The sequence below is a fragment of the Neltuma alba genome, unplaced genomic scaffold (genome assembly GCF_004799145.2).
Source record: "Neltuma alba isolate B1F8T4 unplaced genomic scaffold, ASM479914v2 tig00010268_pilon, whole genome shotgun sequence".
In the NCBI taxonomy this organism is placed as follows: Eukaryota; Viridiplantae; Streptophyta; class Magnoliopsida; order Fabales; family Fabaceae; genus Neltuma; species Neltuma alba.
The window spans coordinates 250,542-270,292 of NW_021635193.1; the positions used below are offsets into that span (position 1 = coordinate 250,542).

The following is a 19,751-nucleotide window of genomic DNA, read 5'->3' on the forward strand; positions in this document are numbered from 1 at the left end:
TTTTTATACCAGAGTAAAATTATGTTTTCTAATAATTTTTCATATTTGATTTTTTTTTGGGCCCAAGGAGATACGTTTTACAAATTGTGTTCATTTGATAATTTCATATGTTCCGTTTGTATTTTAGATAAATTGGGTTGAATTATTATAATTTTGAATTGATTTATGTGTGTTTGAAATTTATTTAAAAAAAGGTCTCTTAACAGGCCACAAGCTAAGCCAGGCTTAGGTCGAATAAAAGGCTTTTTACAGGCCGTAGGCCAGGCTTAGACTAATAAGCCTCATTACAGGTTGGGCTTATTAAGGGTGAGGCTTGGTTTGACCTGGTCTATTTTCACCCCTAGTAACAAATAATAGAGTTCCCCTTCCTTTCTATATTTTTCAGGCCAATAACAATTAATTCATTAAACACCTTTTCCAAGTGATGCAAACCCTTCACCCACTAACCATACGAATTAGCTATATGATCTATAGTATCTTTCCCTCATAAATTTTCGGTGACTTGATTTGAAGTACTCCTCCGGTTTTTAATATAAGACCCATTTAACTAATTTAATTAGATTAATAAAGTTAAGTAAGTTAGTTAATTATAAGAAATGTGACACGTTTTTCCTAAAATACCATAGTCATCTTTCTTAATACCCCATCTCCCTCTTCTACTTGATTAGGATTGAGGGAGCATCCATCGGGATAGTTTAGAGAAAATTGATAAATATGAGAAATGGATTTTATATTTAGGACCAAAACCAACTCAATAATTAGGTCCTATATTAAGGACCGGAGGAGTATTTAATACTGTGGAAAAATATGAAATACGTCCTTTTTGTATTGATCTTTCAAGTTTCATTAACTATGCCTATCATTAATTTGATGGTGATTGTAATTTATTATTAACGCTGAAAGTAACGCAATATTTTTTTGGTGATATTTCCACAATGGCGAGTCACTCCCCTTGTAGTATGGTACCAAGCCTTATCAGCAATATTCATTAATCAATAAATTTTCTTGTTCTGCTAAAAAAAAATTCTTGTTAAAAAAAGAAAGAAAAAAATAACCGACAAACGGGACTGAATCCTGAAGGTTGTGTTTTAGGACTATTGCAACTTTTGGCCTGCTGATTTAAGTAATTATGATTATGATTGTGCACTTTTTTTTAAGAAAACAAAAATGGCACGGTTAAAAGTAGAACTAGCTGGTTCCTTGTTCAATCGGTTCAGTCTCATCTTTAATTTAAACCCTTGATTAGAACTTTGGACATTTTCTAATCACACACTCATTAACTATGAACTTTTTCTAATCGCATCACGTTAAGAAATTAAGGGGGTGTTTGGCTTTTTTACCAAACCATGGTTTGGCAAAAAATTTGCCAAACACCCCATTTTTTAAAACCAAGGTTTTGGGCAAAACCTTGGTTTTGCCCAACAAAACCTTGGTTTCAGATAATCAGGCGGGGCATAGCTTCTGGGACAATTACTGGGCTTCAGCTCACGGAGGGAACAACACGCAGGGGGGGCGATACTTAGGTATCCCTTATTTAAATAATATAAATAATATTATTTATATTATTTATATTTATAAATAATATAAATAATATTTTTTTGGCAAAATAAATCATTTTCCTAAAAACATATTTATTTTATTAATATATACACACTAATTTCTTATTATTTATATTATTTATGCCATATTTATTATGTTGCCAAAATATATATTATTAATAAATTTATTACTTCAAATAAACATATATTATGAAATATATATTATATGTAATTATCATTTAAACTTATGTCCTTTTTAGTAATTTTTACATATCAAAAAGCACTTCTGACAATAATTATCCAAACACTCTCACTTTATCAGAATCACTTTTTCAGAAAATCTATTCTTTCAAAATCTATTTTCTCCAGAATCTATTCTCCAGAAGCTATTCTGCAAACCATGGTTTTGCCTCATCCAAACACCCCCTAAGGCATGGGCCAAAGTCAAAATGTGGTAGTTGAAATAATAATAACTAATTATTAAAAGAATGCCACTATTTCAAATATATATTAAAGTTGCTGCCTTTCAATTACTGTATTGCCATGATCTGGTGCGCTTCCTTACAGCCTGTGTGACGTGTTTGTTTGGCTACTTTGAAAAAAAATATTTTTTGCGGTCCTTGATGTAAGACCTAATCAAAGAGTTGATATTGATTCTATATGTAAGATCTATTTTATGCTATTATTAATTTTTTATCAAATTAACTCAATTGTTATCCTCCCAACAATGATTAATAAGAAAAGGAGAGAGGAAATTAAGGAAGATACTTGCAGTATTTTAAAAAAAATATATCATATTAACTATACTCAAATTAGTTCATTAGGCCTCACACTACAGACAGGACGAGTATATTAATATTACACAATACAAAATCATGTTTTTGGCCAAAAAAAGAGTTCATTTTACTAGTAGCAAGAGAAATCACATACAAAATCATTTAAAATAAACAAAGTTAAATATCTAAAGCTCATCACATAGCATCTACTTATCGGTTACAAAGTGGCTGCACGGTCACGGACAGGGCAATCTGGATTTATGCGAGGCCCTCGGCATGAGGTAAATACAATATTACTAAGCATTTATTTATTTCATGTTGACTTAAAAACGCAGGCTTCCAGATTAATGTCTTTCAATTGTAACATTAGGATTAATACTAATTTTAATTCCTTAAATTTAACTTCATTTTGGTCTTGTGTTTAAAATTTAAAATCAATAGTTTTGGCTTCTAAAACCTTTTTCCATGGACAAAAAAGAAGTTAAAATTTTAGATATTAAAATTAAAATCAAATCAAATTTTAGAAATATAAAACAAAACAATATAAAATTTTATGAATTGAAAATAGTGGTAACCCTCAATTCGAGACTGACTTTGACACTTATTTTTCACTCGCGAATGGTAGAAGGAGTTGTTCAGAACTTCAGGGTGGTGGGAATTACCTTGTTAACCGTTGCCAGAGCAACAGTAACAACATGGGACCTATTTTTTTAACATTGTTCTCCGTGAAAAGAATATGATGCAATAATGCCTACTCCTAACCTTGACATGTGTTTGTATAATCAAGGGGAAAAGTTATTTTTTCTCAATCTGATTTTTGCAAAAAGTCAAAAGTGAGATAGAATGATGTAATTTATGTTTAAATTGGCTTTTATAAAAAAAATTATTTTTGAATAAATAATAAAAAATAAGTTCGGATATAAAATGACTAAAAAGTATATAAATTTTATTAAGTAATATTATAATATGACGATAGTAAAAAATATTAAAAATAAAATTATCTTAATTAATTATACTTGATGGATAAAAATATATATAAATTAGAAATTATATAAATGTAAAATTTTTTAAGTAAATAATATTACATAACTATAGAGTAAGTTCTAAGCAATTTAATAAATAAAAAAAAGATGCCTTTTTGTTAAAAAAAAATATCTAAACACTAAGTAAATAAATGAAAAAAATGGCATGGTGCTTTATTTTTTTTTTCTTTCTTCAATTTTACGTTCAGTATTTACTTTTTTTCAATAATTTGTGATCAGTATTTACGAAAAAAAATTATCCTGGGCTTATTTTTTAACTTTTATAATGTGTGAGTGCCAAAAAAAAAAAATTGTTAATGTCCAATGTCTGTTATTTTCTCTTTCTCTTTTTTTTTTTTTAATCTCCTGCACCGCACTCTGTCTTACCCCAAAAGCACAAAAGACTAGGGGGTGTTTGGCAAGTGATAAAAGTGTTTTTAAAAAGTATTTTTTTTGTAAATCGAGACAAACTTCTCAATATATTTATTTTGTATATTGTAAAATCATTTTTAAAATTATAGTTTGGTATTCATCCAAATACCCCAATGTTCCGCTCAAAAGCTCATCAAACCCAAGAAGTCCATCACAAAAGAAGTCAACCAAAACAATTTCAAAATCCAAAAAGTGGCTTTGGTGGTTGAGATGAACGTTTAGGCTACAAAACACGATCCTGAACACAGTCTAAGTCCACAAATTGAAAATCTGCATTAAATTAATAATTTTTTACATTTATCTTTATTGTATTAAACAGGTATTAAAAATATGTTTTATGTTTTCTTTTCACGAAAAATAAGTTTAAAAAAATGTCTCATATTATTACAGTTGCAGTGGCTTTTCACGTCCGGAAAGAGAAAATTTTCATGTTATTCCAAATTTTCCGTTCTCTCAGCCGCAAATATTGATCACGATTAAGGTTGAAAATTTGCGTTCAATTCCAATCTTACCCACCTTAGAATTTTAGGGCCAGTTGAAATTATATTTCTTAGAGGTTGTAATATTTTGTTGGATTACGTTTCCTTAATGTTTTGTGTGCGTTATATATGGTTTGGCATAATTGATCATACAATGGATAATTGTGAATCCTTACCAAAAATATGGCCTAACTATTTATATTTATATTTATCTAACAGTGCGTGCAATTGTTGTGTTTGTATGTTCTTTTTTTTTTTTTAAATGAAATTGTCGTATGTGTTTAAAATAAATTGACAATTTCACAAAAATTATCATTATTATGTCATCATGTCATTAAATGAAAATTATATTTAAAGATTCAAGTCATTTATTGTTAAATTATACTTAATAATTATTATTAAATATAATTATATGAAAACGTAAACAATTTTATAAAATTCATATCCTTTTTGTTAATTTTATTACCAAACCTTTCTAATAATTATATATCACAAAGTGATTCTGATTAATAAAATTCAAATATATATAATCAAATTTCTCAAAATTACTTATAAAAAATATTCATACGTAAATTACAATTAACTAAGGGGAAATTGGTAAAAAAAATCCCTAGATGAAAATTTAATTGGTTAAAAGGACCTGAATTTGAGCAAGTATAACTATGATCCGTGAGTGCAACATATCTTTCGCTGTGTGCAACATATCATCAATGATATGCAACAATTATCAATACGGAAATCATTTGCACACAATAGAAGATATATTATACAAAGCAGAAGATATGTTGCACTCACAGATCATACTTACAGGTGCTCAAATTCAGGTCTTTTTAGCTCATTAAATTTTTAAATAGGGGTTTTTTTTACCAATTTTCCCATTAACTAACATCACTTCTAATCAATGTTGGTTATAAGAATAACAATAATCTAAAATCCATTTGTTTACTGTGAATCCAAATGGGCGTAGCATTGCGGCGCTGCAAGGTTGAATCTCCGCACCACCCTATCCGCTGTTCCCAACACACCCACACACAGAGATGTTTTATTTTAGGCACACATTTATTACTTACCAAAAATTGCCCATATTTACCAACTCGCACGCTTGCCTTAATTTCTTGGCCTTTCGGCTAAGATGAAGTTTTAATTTTTATAATTATTGTTATCAAATTTGTTGATTGACTCTCCGAATTCAACATTTTCATGTTTTCAGTTTATAACAAATTCGTGCTAGCTGAACTTACAAATTTACTCATCAGGTTAACCCTTTTTATATTTTTAGCTTATAAAATTATATTAACTCGTTTTTAAAATCACGCTAAATTTTTAGATTTGATTATGTTTAGTAACTTTATATATGAATTTCATAAAAATTACTTTTAATTTGTTAAATATGATAAATTATGAATTTCAATGGTTTGGATTTAAAATTTGTTTAAACAAAACTATTGTCATTTTTTACATTTTAATTATTTAATTATATATTTTTAATACTATTTTATTAATAAAAGTAAACTTTTATGAGTTTATGATTCGAATTTAGATCCAAGTTTACCTTTATTAATAAAATGGTATTAAAAGTATATAATTAAACTCATGAGAATTGAGACAACCTTGATTATAATCAACTTGCACACATCTTTTGGTTTTTTGTTCACTTAACATTTCATCCTCAACCATATCAGATATTCCGATATTAATTCCATAACGCCTCGTTGCTTTCAAGTTAGTTGGCTAATCTATATACTATAATTTTGGCCAAGAAAAAATCTATATACCATAATAATTAATCAATAAATTCCTGCTTGTTATAAAATCCAAACCCCACGAACCCCCATTTTCTGGCACTAATTAGGGCTCTTCAATCTCCAAAGCAAACGATCAAACATGTTTCCTCCATCGTTAGCGATTCCTGCTGTCCTCTTTCTCACATTCGCGTTCCTTCTATCCGCTTCCATACTCATCACAAAACGATGTCACGATGATCGAAAACGACCACCGGGCCCAATGTCCCTTCCGATCATCGGCAACCTCCACATGCTGGGAGAACTGCCCTATCGCAGCCTTCAATCTCTCGCCCAAAAGTACGGCCCCATCATGTCGTTCAAGTTGGGACAAGTTCCTGCCGTTGTTGTTTCGTCCCCTGAAGCCGCGGAGCTATTCCTCAAAACTCACGACACCGTTTTCGCATCCCGGCCCAATATACAAGCCTCGGATCCACTTTCTAGAGGAACCAAGGGACTAGCGTTTGCAGAGTATGGTCCGTATTGGAGGTATGTGAGGAAAGTGTGCACGCTCCATCTTCTGAGCTCGTCAAGGGTGGAGATGTTCGCTCCTCTGAGGAGGGAGGAACTGGGAGCCATGGTGAAGTTACTGGAGAGAGCTGCGGCGGCGCGTGAGGTCGTCGATCTCAGTGAGGTGGTGGGGGACCTTATAGAAAACATAATATATAGGATTATACTGGGACGTGCTAAGGACGACAGGCTTAACTTAAAGGGGCTGATTAAGGAGGGACTCATCTTGGCGGGGCAATTTAATCTGGTTGATTATGTCCCTTGGCTTGGGGTATTTGATTTCCAGGTATATGTGCTATGTGCGTGCCAGCGTCTTAGTCCTCCAACTAGTATAACATCTTATTTTACTCATATCAAAATTTGTTAATTTTTTTCCTTAAATAATACTCATATATATCTTCTCTGTGCGTCGACGAGTTCAAGCTCATTTCTGACGTATATCAAGTCCAAATTCTTCTTGCTGAAAAAAATAATATACAATCCAAATTATAATCCCTCAATAACATTAATATATAGGAGAATAATAATTGGGTTTTCTTCCCACTTTAAATTTAAATGATCAATATTTTCTTCCGTATGACAGGGTTTGACACGACGACTAAGGAGAAACCATAAGGCACTTGATGGTGTTCTGGAAAAGATAGTGAGAGAGCACGAAGAAGCTTCTAAAGACCACAAGGACTTCATGAACACAATGCTTTCCCTGGTGCATGATCAGCCCATAGATTTGCAGGACGAACAAAACCATGTGATTGATAGACCTCACCTCAGGGCCATTCTAATAGACATGATTTTTGCCGCAACTGACACCTCCAGTGTTGCAATTGACTGGGTTTTATCTGAGCTCTTTAGGAATCCAAGAGTGATGGAAACTCTCCAAAACGAGCTTAGAAATGCAGTTGGAATGAACAGAATCGTCGAGGAAGATGATTTAGCTAAGTTAAGTTACTTAGACATGGTCATTAAGGAGACTCTCAGACTGCATCCCCCTGCTCCTTTAATCCCTCGAGAAAGTACGAAGGATGTCACAGTTAATGGATATTACATAAGAAAAAAGACAAGGATTATAGTGAATGTGTGGGGTATAGGACGAGATCCTAAAGTATGGTTAGATGATGCTTCTATGTTCTATCCAGAGAGGTTCCTTGACAGAAACATAGACATACGAGGACACGATTATGAATTGTTGCCATTTGGATCAGGTCGTAGAACATGTCCTGGAATTCAGATGGGTCTGACTACAGTTAAACTCGCTGTGGCTCACTTGGCGCATTGCTTTAATTGGGAGCTTGCTTTAAACATGCGTCCTAGTGACTTGGACATGAACGAAGAGTTTGGCCTTACAGTCCCAAGAACCAAGCACTTGTTAGCCGTTCCAACTTATAGATTGAGCACAGAATGTCCACATTAGTCATGGCGGTCAAGGTTTTCGACTTTATATGCTTTTGGCTCAACATATGGATCCAGTTCTGTATTTTTAGAAAATAATAAGGACTCATATTACAAGGCTTATGTATCCCTTGTGTTTTAATTATATGCATGTCATATGAAGAATATATATTGGAATAAATTGTAATTCATTTCAATAGTTTAAAATCTATGGCTAACGTGAAAGTTTTTTCTATTCTAAAATGGCATTTCTGTTTTAACTGTGGCAGGAAAGTTCTTTCATAAACACGCACACACACACACACACAAGAATAGGGATCTTACAAACAGTATATGCATGGTAACAAGTAAAGATGTTTCATTACAAGGATTTGTTATCGAAATGAAATCTCAAGTACGCATTTGATACTTTAGCGGCTAATTTTCGACTATTTATATATGTAGGGGCAGAAATTTCAATTAAAATTTGCTGAAAATTAGGAAAGAAGACAAAGTGTTGAATAAAAAATACGATAAATATTAATTTTTATTTTCCCTCAAATATAAAACCAAAAAAATGACAACTTTTTGTCTCCCAGAAGTGTTTTTTTAATTATTTTTTCATGGGCAAGTAACAGTCCTTTATCATTCCCATTATCAGACTAGAGATATCTTTATTCTGAACGTACGTACGTCTGCATAAAACCTTTTTTGTTCAATGCTCTATACCAAGTAACCAGAAAACAAGAAATGAGCGAGGTCGTTGAAATATTTAATCAATAATTATAGAAGAATGCCGCCATTTCAAAAAGACGAGAGAATGATTTGATTTGGCACAATTAAATCGTTCAATCACTGACTTGAAATCATGAAAGTTTGTCCACACAATTCATCAGAAAAATTTGTTCCAACACATCGTTTACACGTATATTTAGGTATATGTCAACTATGAGTGGAAGTTAGTTTAATGTGCCTGTTATGTAAGTATATGTCTAAAGAAACTGTTAAATCTAATTTATTTCAATACTTTAAAGCATTGGCTTAACGTGTAAGTTATTTTGTTCACTTCCGTGTTTCTTCCCGTTTCTATTCTCCCATAATTAAATGACACCGACAAGAAAGTCTATATACATTTATATATGTATGGATATGTATATATAAACACACGCACACGTGTATAGACACGCACATAGTTGCTTGGATGAATATGCATGTGTCATGCAAAAATATAGTAAGAAGTAAAGATTATTCCTTGGGGTTTGTTATCAAAATGTGGTCAATCAAGTGCTATTTGCGGATGAAATAGGTAATTGATGTCTGAAATGAACAATGATTGCAACCTTATTTAATCAAGATAAGACATAGTATTTACATTGTGTTGTGTACAAAGTTAATTTATGTTTGTTTCTGTGTTGATCATGTGTCAATATATTCCATGATCTCATATCTCCCCCCATATATTCTCAAATTATATATACAACATTTTGTCTCTTAGAGGACATGCGATCGATAAGTGATCTTCCCATTTTTATTTCGATGAGTTCACGCACCGTCGCTGGATAAATGGGTTATTTTTGGCCGTAGATGAAATGAAGGGTAATGATCAGGGAAGAGGATGAAAATAGGATGCGAAGGAATAGGTGAGGAGAGGCTCCGCGCCAATTTATAGCAATCTTCTTTCTTCTTTTTTTTTGGTCCCAGATCTGAATGGATAGCATGGGGCGACGTAGGCGAGCTGTGATTTTAATCACACCTTCAACTTTTAAATCTTCACTTCCCACCAACCAGTACTTAATGCATTGAGCTCCTGATTTTCTCTCTGCAACAAACAATCAAACATGTTGCCTTCTTCCCCTTTACCCTTCCCTTCCCTTCTTCAACTTCTTCCACTTCTCTTTCTTCTATCAGCTCCCTTCCTATCCCTGTGCCTTAGACCAGCTAAAGGTGACCGGAAGCAACCGCCAGGTCCACCGGCCTGGCCGGTTATTGGGAACCTCCACTAGTTGGGTGCTCTCCCGCATCGATTCCTTCAGTCTCTCGCGAAGCGCTATGGACCCATCATGTCCTTGCGACTCGGACAAGTCCCTGCTATTGTCGTCTCTTCTCCTGAAGCTGCCGAGCTTTTCCTCAAGACGCACGACGTCGTTTTTGCAAGCCGCCCAAAGAATCAAGCGTCCGAGTTCCTTTCTTATGGCTCCAAGGGATGTTAGATATTTTATTATAATTATTATTTAGATATATATATATATTAGGAAATTAATAAAATACTCTGAGTGTGACCCTTTCAGTCAAACAAGGCCCAAGCCCAGTAGGGTTAAGCTTTTCAGTCCATATATGTGTTGATAACTCTCTGATGGTGAGAGACACAACAATTGAGTTTACGGCTGAATATTCTGAGAGCGAGTGAAATACCTATCTGCTCCCTTAAGGTTCCTTGACTGGTGAAGGCTAATCCAGTTGCCATCATTGTGCCCTATTCCAGTCAGAAGAGATCTGAACAACTCTTTTCTTCTAACTGTTGTTCTCTTTTACAACTCTATTCCCTTATCTCAGATCCCGAGATAATTCAAGATAAGACAAATGACAAGAGGTACACAAAGATTCTTCCGCTGTATTATTTTATGAGAAGATCTCTTTATTGCTTTATTTATTTGTATTGTGAATCTGTCTTACACGTGGCATCAGAGCCTTCTTTAATTATTCTCTGCCTCTTTATTTTCTTTATCTGGGATGATCTGAGCATAAAATGGAATACAATGTTTTACCGTTGTGACTCACATCGGGTTCCATTAGCAAGATCAAAGATAATTATTTTATACTGCAATTTATTCTAATTGAAAATTAAATCCAGTTCTATATGTTCTATATTTTTCACATTTTCGGATGAATGGGACGCGAGGAGATGAATAATTGTTCCTCCAATGATCGCCGTCACCGACTCCATCACCATTTGGGGACCCGAATCATTGCGTTTTATGCTTTATTTGTTCAAAGGTTAAATTTTATCTACGTTTTTGTTTCCTGTTGATTCGGTACATGTCAAAGAGGTGTGTTTTGGACATTTGGGACGGAAAAGAAGAGGACAATCAACTCTTCGATGATCACCGTCGCCACCTTCGTCGGACTTGGGAGGAACCGAAAACGCTCTTTTTCATTCTTCCTTTTTATTTCGTTTTTTTGGCCCCTTTTACCATTTAAATCTCGTTCCATGTTGTTTTTTGTGAATTGCGCCAAGAGAAACAGAGAAAAATGGCGTCTTTTGGCCAGAAAATTGCGCTTTTAACGCAGGGAAACGGACCAGGGCCGCCGGAAAAAATGGCAGAATCTGGCGGCCATGAAGGGGGTGCGAAACGGGTCAAAACCGGGTCAGGAGTCGGGTTAACCTAACCCGACTCCATGAGGGAGAAGACCCACATTCTAAAACGGCGTCGTTTCAGGCTTAAGTGAAACTCACCGTTTCACTTACTCAGATTTTGGGCCGCGTTTCGGGCTTTATTAAAAAAAAATTGTGTTTGGACCGAATGGGATTTCTGGGTTTGTAATCATATTTTTTTTTCCTTCTGAATTTCAAACTGGGCCGAGGATTTGTTTTTTGTACAGAAATAAAAAATTTTGTTTGTTTGTTTTGTTGCTGTCTGGGCCCTTCCTGTTTGGGCCTACTGTTTTTTAATAAAAAGGGGGCATTTTGCACAGTGATGCTGCAGAACCTTTTGGGCCTCGATTTTGGGCTTTTTTGTACAGAATTAATTTTTTTCCTCTCTGTTTGCTATCTGGGCTGCACTGTGCGTCTTGGGCTTGCTGTTTTTGCACAGAAATCAGTTTTTGGTCACTGTTTGGTTACTGGGCTTCTGTTTTGGGCCAGAACAACTATTTTGTTATCTTAGAATGTTCCTTTTGGGCCTATTTTGATTAAACTCTGTTTAGCCCATTTATTTTTATTTTCCAGAATAAGTTCATGTTAAATAAATAATTAATTGCAAGTTATTTATTTATTTGAAAAAAATAGTTTTCACATGTAATTTATTCTATGCAAATATTTGAATTGTTTAAATAAAGATAAAAGTTAATCTTAGCTATTTCATATCTTGTGTAAATTTGCAAAATTGTTTATTGTAAAATTGTTTATTTGCCTAAATGTTTGGATACTAAATTTTGGGCAATTTGGTTATTTACTTGAATTTTGCAATGTTCATTTTTAGAAGAAATATGCTGAGGTTAATATTTAAACAATTATTTGGATGCATAAAAATAGTGGGAGAATTTAGTTCAGTTATTTACTTGTTAATTAAATTAATTGCTTAAATTCTCCATTGAGATGTGCATATGCTGGACTTAAATGCACTTGTATGATATTTGTGATTAGCATGTTTCTTTAAGGAGTAGCCACAGCATCCTTTATCTATTGCATGCGATATAAATCACATAATGGACTTATAAAATATCAATTGTAATTAAATATGCATTCATAATTGGTCTTTGCTCACAGGTAGATAATTATCAATGTATATTTAATTAGGGTGGGATAGAATTGCCTTGTATTTTCTAAGTAGCCCACAGATATTAGGAAATATAAATGCGTTCTAGTTCCATCAATATGAGATAAATACATGCTATGCTAATTTCTTTGCCCACAGGAAGAACTTAGTGATACATATTTATAATTGTATGCTTTATTAATGTTTTAAGCATACAAGGCACAGTTATTGTGATTGTCTCTATTTATTTGGAAGTTTGACTGATTCTCTAATAATTGCAGCTGCATTTACTGTCCCTAACATTGTTGCTAATGCTAGTAACAAAATTATACTTGATGGTACTAACTACCCTGATTAGAGGGAAGACATTGCTTTACATCTCGGTTGTCTGAACATGGACTATGTCCTGGAAACTGAAAGGCCTCCCAAACCAGCTGATGGCTCGACTGACAAAGAGGCCAAAGAGTATTATGAATCCTGGGAGAAAAACAATCGCCTTACTCTCCTGTTGATCAAAACAAGGATTGCTAGGAGCATTCGGGGAGCAATCCCTAAATGCGAAACTGCTAAATAATACCTGGAAGCTGTGGACAAACAGTTCAAACCGACAGACAAGCAGATGGGGGGCACCATTATGTCGGAATTATGTGCCATGAGGCTTACAGGTATAGGCGGTACTAGGCAGCATATAATGAAGATGAGAGATTTATCCTCTCAGTTGAAATCCTTCGATATGGAGCCTACTGAGCAATTCCTGGTGCAGTTAATCCTGAACTCCCTTCCTCCTCAGTTTGATGCCTTTAAAGTATCTTACAACACATATAGGGAGAAATGGTCAGTTGATGAATTGCTGTCCATGTGTGTGCAAGAAGAAACTAGGCTGTTGATGAGTGGAAAGGGTGCACCTAAGGAAGCTCATCTGGGAGAAAGCTCCAATAGGGGTGGCAGTAAGAAGGGAAATAAGGATGACAAGAAGAAAAGAAAGAGAAGAATCCCTCCTGCCACTGCCTTAAATAAGAAGGATGCCAAATGCTTCTTCTGCAAGAAGAAGGGGCACATGAAGAATGAGTGCTCCAAGAGGAAGGCATGGCTTGAACGTAAAGGTGTGTTTACTTCTCATGTTACCTTAGAATCTCATGCTATTAATGTTGATGATGACACTTGGTGGATTGATACTGGTTCAATGATCCACATTTCCACAACCATGCAGGGCTTCTTAACAAGCAGGCCACCACATCCGAGTGAGGAATGGGTTCTATCAGGCAGCAGGAACCCAGACCGTGTGGAGTTGGTTGGGACTTATCATTTTTTTTGAATAATACTCATGTAGACCTTTTTGAGACTTTTTATATTCCGACATACATGAGGAACTTAATTTCCATTTCAAAATTAATTCCGTTGGACTATGGTTTATGTCTTGAGAAGGGCTCTATGTTTTGAGCAGACATCATGTTAAGATTGCAGACATTGCAATGATTGATAATTTATTTAAAATTATTCGTGATCCTGTTCAATCTTTTAATATTTCGCGTGGTATTAAACGAAGTGTCATCAATGAGAATTCTATTAGCTTGTGGCATAGGAGATTGGGACATATCTCCATTGATAGAATCAAAAGGTTAACTAAGGAGGAAATTCTTCCACCCTTAGACCATTCAGAATTTGATTCTTGCGTGGACTGCATAAGGGGAAAGCAGACCACCAAGTCACAAAAGGGAGCTAAAAGAAGTTCTGAATTGCTTGAGATTATACATACCGATATTTGCTGCCCTGATTTAACCGCACACGGTCAAAAGTATTTTATCACCTTTATCGATGATTACTCGCGCTACACGTATATCTATTTGCTTTATAATAAAGTGAGGCACTAGATGCCTTTAAGGAATATAAAGCAGAGGTAGAAAAACAAATTGGGAAACCAATTAAGATTGTAAGATCTGATAGAGGTGGTGAATACTATGGTAGGTACACCAATGAAGGACAAGCACCTGGTCCTTTTGCAGAATTTCTTCGAGAGCAAGGTATAGTTGCTCAATATACCATGCCTGGCTCACCAGACATGAATGGTGTAGCTGAAAGAAGAAATAGGACCTTGCTGGACATGGTTAGGAGCATGATGAGTAGCTCCAAACTACCAATTTCTCTATGGAAAGAAGCACTCAAGACAGCTGTATACATTCTAAACAGGGTTCCAACAAAGGCAGTGCCTAAAACACCCTTTGAAATCTGGAAAGGTTGGAAACCCAGTTTGAATCATTTAAGGGTATGGGGCTGTCCTGCAGAAGTAAGAGTGTACAACCCACAGGAAAAGAAATTGGACCCTAAGACTATTAGGGCCTACTTTGTAGGCTATGCAGAAAAGTCTAAGGGTTATAAGTTTTACTGTCCGCCTCCTTCAAAACGATTTGTGGAATCTAGGAATGCTAAGTTTCTTGAGAATGATGTGATTAGTGGGAGTGATCAGATAGGAATTGATCACATAGAAGAGACCACTAGCACAAATGGTGAGGGAACATCAATTGTCAATGACTCTTCTTTAGTTAGAGCTGTCATACAACATGATGTGGATCCCATAACTCAAGTTGATGATGCTAGACATCAGGAACATATGCAAGCTGACCAACCTGTCACAGAAGTAGAACCACCACAGAATGTGACAGAGGATGTTCCTGATGAGCAACCTCAGCCAACTCAAGAAGTTGAACTGAGGAGGTCAACTAGAGAGAGAAAGCCGGCATTGCCTAGTGACTACGTTGTGTACTTCACTGAAATTGACTGTGATGTTAGTATTGAAAATGATCCTTTGACCTTTACTCAAGCCATGAAGAATGAGAATTGCAAGTTGTGGCATGATGCCATGGTCGAGGAAATGAACTCTATGGCAAACAACCATGTATGGGAGCTTGTAGAGTTACCTAGTGGGTCTAAAGCCATTGGCTGTAAGTGGGTTTACAAAACCAAAAGAGACTCACAAGGTAACATTGATCGTTACAAAGCAAGGTTGGTTGCCAAGGGTTTTACGCAAGTGGAAGGAATCGACTACAGAGAAACATTTTCTCCTGTATCAAAGAAGGATTCATTCCGCATTATCATGGCATTAGTTGCACATTTTGATATGGAATTGCATCAAATGGATGTTAAAACTGCATTTCTCAATGGTGATCTTGACGAAGAGGTCTATATGAAGCAGCCTGAGGGATTCATTGCGAAAGGCAAAGAAAACTTGGTATGCAAGCTAAAGAAATCAATATATGGTTTAAAGCAAGCCTCACGACAGTGGTACTTGAAGTTCCATGAGGTGATCACATCATTTGGTTTCGATGAGAACATCATGGATGAATGTATATACCACAAGGTTAGTGGGAGCAATATCATATTTTTGATTTTATATGTCGATGACATATTACTTGCAACCAACGATCTGGGACTATTGCACGAGGTAAAACAGTTTCTGTTTAAGAACTTTGATATGAAAGATATGGGTGAGGCATCTTATGTCATTGGCATTAAGATCCATAGGGATAGGACTCAAGGTCTTTTAGGCCTGTCTCAAGAAACCTATATAAACAAAGTTCTTGAACGATTCTGGATGAAGAACTGTTCAACCAACGTGACTCCTTTAGAGAAAGGAGACAAATTCAGTCTAGATCAGTGTCCTAAAACCAAGCTCAAGAAAAAGCAAATGGAAAGGATCCCATATGCCTCAGCAGTAGGAAGTTTAATGTATGCACAGGTTTGCACTAGACCTGATATAGCTTTTGCTGTGGGCATGCTGGGAAGGTACCAAAGTAATCCTGGTGAGGCGCATTGGACAGCTGCAAAGAAAGTGTTTAGATACCTACAAGGGACTAAACACTACATGCTTACATATAAGAGGACAGAGAATCTAGAAGTGACTGTTACTCAGACTCTGATTGGGAGGATGTTTGGACACAAATAAGTCTACGACTGGTTATATCTTCCTACTAGCAGAAGGAGCCATATCATGGAAGAGTACGAAACAAACTCTAACAGCTTCTTCTACTGGTGATGCTGAGTACATTGCGTGTTTTGAGGCAAGTTCACAAGCGATCTGGATAAAGAATTTCATTGCTGGGCTTAAGATTGTTGATTCGATCTCTAGGCCGATCAGAATGTATTGTGATAACACCGCTGCAGTGGCCATAGCCAACAACAAGAGGAATAAGAGTCGAAGTAAGTTTGTCGAATTGAAATTCCTATGCTTGAAAGAAAGGGTTATGGATGGCCAAATTTCAGTTGAATACATCGGTACAAAGGAAATGCTAGCTGATCCTTTGACTAAAGGGTTGAAACCGAATGACTTTGTTTCACACGTACCTCACATGGGACTTCGTCCTCCAATTGATTAGTTGAGGTATGAGCAATGAAATTTATGGTTTGTCATCTCTTGTTATGATTGTATATACATTTGTGTTTTTGAGGTTGATAAACATAAAGTAGGAACCGAACAAAATTGAGTTTGTTCATAAAGGTATACCCATTAAGTAAGGATGCTGCTTGTGATGCATGGAAGATAATACCCGACTTAAGGGGACTTGTCGCCATGATTCTTGCAGTATAGCCTTAGGTTACTGAGGCACGGCAATTGACATACGTATAAGGGCCAAGTGGGAGAATGTTAGATATTTTATTATAATTATTATTTAGATCATATACATTAGGAAATTAATAAAATACTCTGAGTGTGGCCCTTTCAGTCAAACAAGGTCCAAGCCCAGTAGGGTTAAGCTTTTCAGTCCATATATGTGTTGATAACTCTCTGATGGTGAGAAACACAACAATTGAGTTTACGGCTGAATATTCTGAGAGCGAGTGAAATACCTATATGCTCCCTTGAGGTTCCCTGACTGGTGACGGCTAATCCAGTTGCCATCATTGTGCCCTATTCCAGTCAGAAGAGACCTGAACAACTCTTTTCTTCTAACTGTTGTTCTCTTTTACAGCTCTATTCCCTTATCTCAGATCCCGAGATAATTCAAGATAAGACAAATGGCAAGAGGTACACAAAGATTCTTCCGCTGTATTATTTTATGAGAAGATTCACATCTCTTTATTGCTTTATTTATTTGTATTGTGAATCTGTCTTACAAGGGAATGAATTTCTCTGATTATGGCCCTTGTTGGCGCAACATGAGGAAGCTATGTACTTTGCAACTTTTTAGCGCATCGAAATTGCAGATGTTTGCTCCCTTAAGAAGGGAGGAGTTGGGACAGGCGGTGAAGTTTATTGGAAAATCCGCGGCGGCGCGTGAGGTGGTGGATCTGACGGAGAAGGTGGGGCGGCTTGTAGAAGATATAATGTATAAAATGATATTTGGAAGCACCAGGGACGATAGGTTTGATCTGAAGGGTCTTATTCATGAAGCGCTGAACTTGGTTGGAGCCTTCAATATTGCAGATTTCGTGCCTTTCTTGGCGCCACTTGATATCCAGGTACCGTTATCAACTCAACTGCATATTTACTGTTCTTTTTCCTTCTGATTTATTCAATGTTTAGGTCAGACAAATCTGTCCATGGTGTAGCTATATCCTCTCAAATTTTGGTCCAACAGTGGTAAGAATTGAACAGAGAGTGAGATCGGTATATGGAAATTTAAAATGATTTATGTTTTTGTTAAGAATCGAGATGACAGTTTAATCCAAGGATGGAGTTTGGTGGCGTACTATATCGTAACAGTCCTTAGTTTTTGGTATGGGCGGGCGCGGGCCAAAGCCTTTTCAGCTGCAAAATTTAATAAGCCACACCTTACCGTCACCAAAATCAAATTGAAACCATGCCATGTGGTTAGTTTTAATGGTAGGCCAGGGGCAATTTGTTTTCCCGTTATTATGTTATTATAAGGGGTATAAGGGTTGTTTGGGTGAAAAACAAATCATAAAAGTGATTTTAATTACTAAGTAAGCATTTGAGATCCAAAACTATAGTCAGAAAATGCAGAAGTGTGTTATCCAAAAGACACTGATGAATATTAATATAGACCTTAGGGCCAGAAATCTCTTTGCACATCCAGAAAAAACAGGAATCACACGTCCCTGTATACCATTAAATTCCTGTCGGCATTAGATTATAGAAAGTTAGAGGCTCAAGCTTCTAAAATGCAAAAGAAAATTTGATAACCAGTTTCAATGTTCATTGCGGTGGAATTTACACAATTTAGATATAGTTTTCATGGTCTAAATTTAAAATTTTCAACTGATAATTTTTAAATAAAAAATCATTTTTTTAAAAAGTTATAGTTAAAGATTACATTGATTTTGGATTATCTACCTATTAAAGCAAAATATTTTTAAAAAACAAAAATACAAAAAATTAAATCTCGACTGTTCATATTATATTTGAATGTTTAATATTGATAAGTATTATGATATTCATAACTGTAAGGAGTACCAAAACTAGTTCAAAAAATTTGGGTGAAACACAAACAATGTAATTTAACCAATAATAATAATTAATTTTTGGAAGCTAAAGCACCCCTTTTGATTTAGGGCTTTACAAGACGCTTGGTGAAGACAAGCAAGAAAGTTGATGAGATATTGGAGACCATTGTTAGAGAGCATGAAGAGGCAGCACCAGAAGAACAGCATAGACGACACAAGAACTTTGTGGACATACTACTCTCTTGCATGGATACTAATTACAATGATCACCACAACTTTGTCATAGATCGAACCAACATCAAAGCCATGCTTCTGGATACGATTGCCGGTGCAGTGGAGACTTCAGCTACTGTCATTCTGTGGGCTTTCTCGGAACTCTTAAGGAATCCAAGGGTGATGAAAAAACTCCAACTCGAACTACAAAACCAAGTAGGAATAAGTAAAATGGTCGAGGAAGCTGATTTACCGAGGTTGAGTTACTTGGATATGGTGATTAAAGAGACTATGCGACTATACCCAGTTGCACCCTTACTAGTCCCTCGTGTAGTCGTGTGTGTAGGGAAGACATCACGATCAATGGGTATGACATAAGGAAGAACTCACGAATCATAGTGAACTCGTGGACCATAGGAAGAGATCCTAAGATATGGTCTGATAATGTGGAAGAATTTTGGCCAGAGAGGTTCTTGGACGGCAATATGGACTATCGAGGATATGAGTTCCAATTCTTACCATTTGGTTCAGGTCGAAGAGGCTGCCCTGGTGTGCAATTGGGTTTAATTACTGTTAAGCTTATTTTAGCACAGTTAGTTCACTGCTTTAATTGGGAACTTGCAAATGAAAGCTCTCGTAACGAGTTGGATATGACTGAGAAATTTGGACTATCAATGCCAAGAGCCAATCCCTTGCAAGCTCTTCCATCCTATCGCTTACTAATTAACTGATGAATCCTAATATGAGGCCTTTTCAGT

At 35.6% G+C, this 19,751-nt stretch overlaps 1 protein-coding gene and 1 pseudogene across 1 annotated transcript; both read left to right on the plus strand.

The window, feature by feature from the left end:
- The first annotated feature begins 6,131 nt into the window (after nt 1–6,131).
- LOC114755396 (cytochrome P450 CYP736A12-like) lies at nt 6,132–19,724 on the plus strand (annotated as a pseudogene).
- On the plus strand, nt 12,964–13,676 carry LOC114755386 (uncharacterized). The gene is made up of 2 exons (XM_028944261.1): nt 12,964–13,484; nt 13,592–13,676. Exons 1-2 carry the CDS (start codon nt 13,001–13,003, stop codon nt 13,624–13,626), a joined length of 519 nt encoding a protein of 172 aa, XP_028800094.1. The 5' UTR covers nt 12,964–13,000; the 3' UTR covers nt 13,627–13,676.
- Nucleotides 19,725–19,751: the final 27 nt, after the last annotated feature.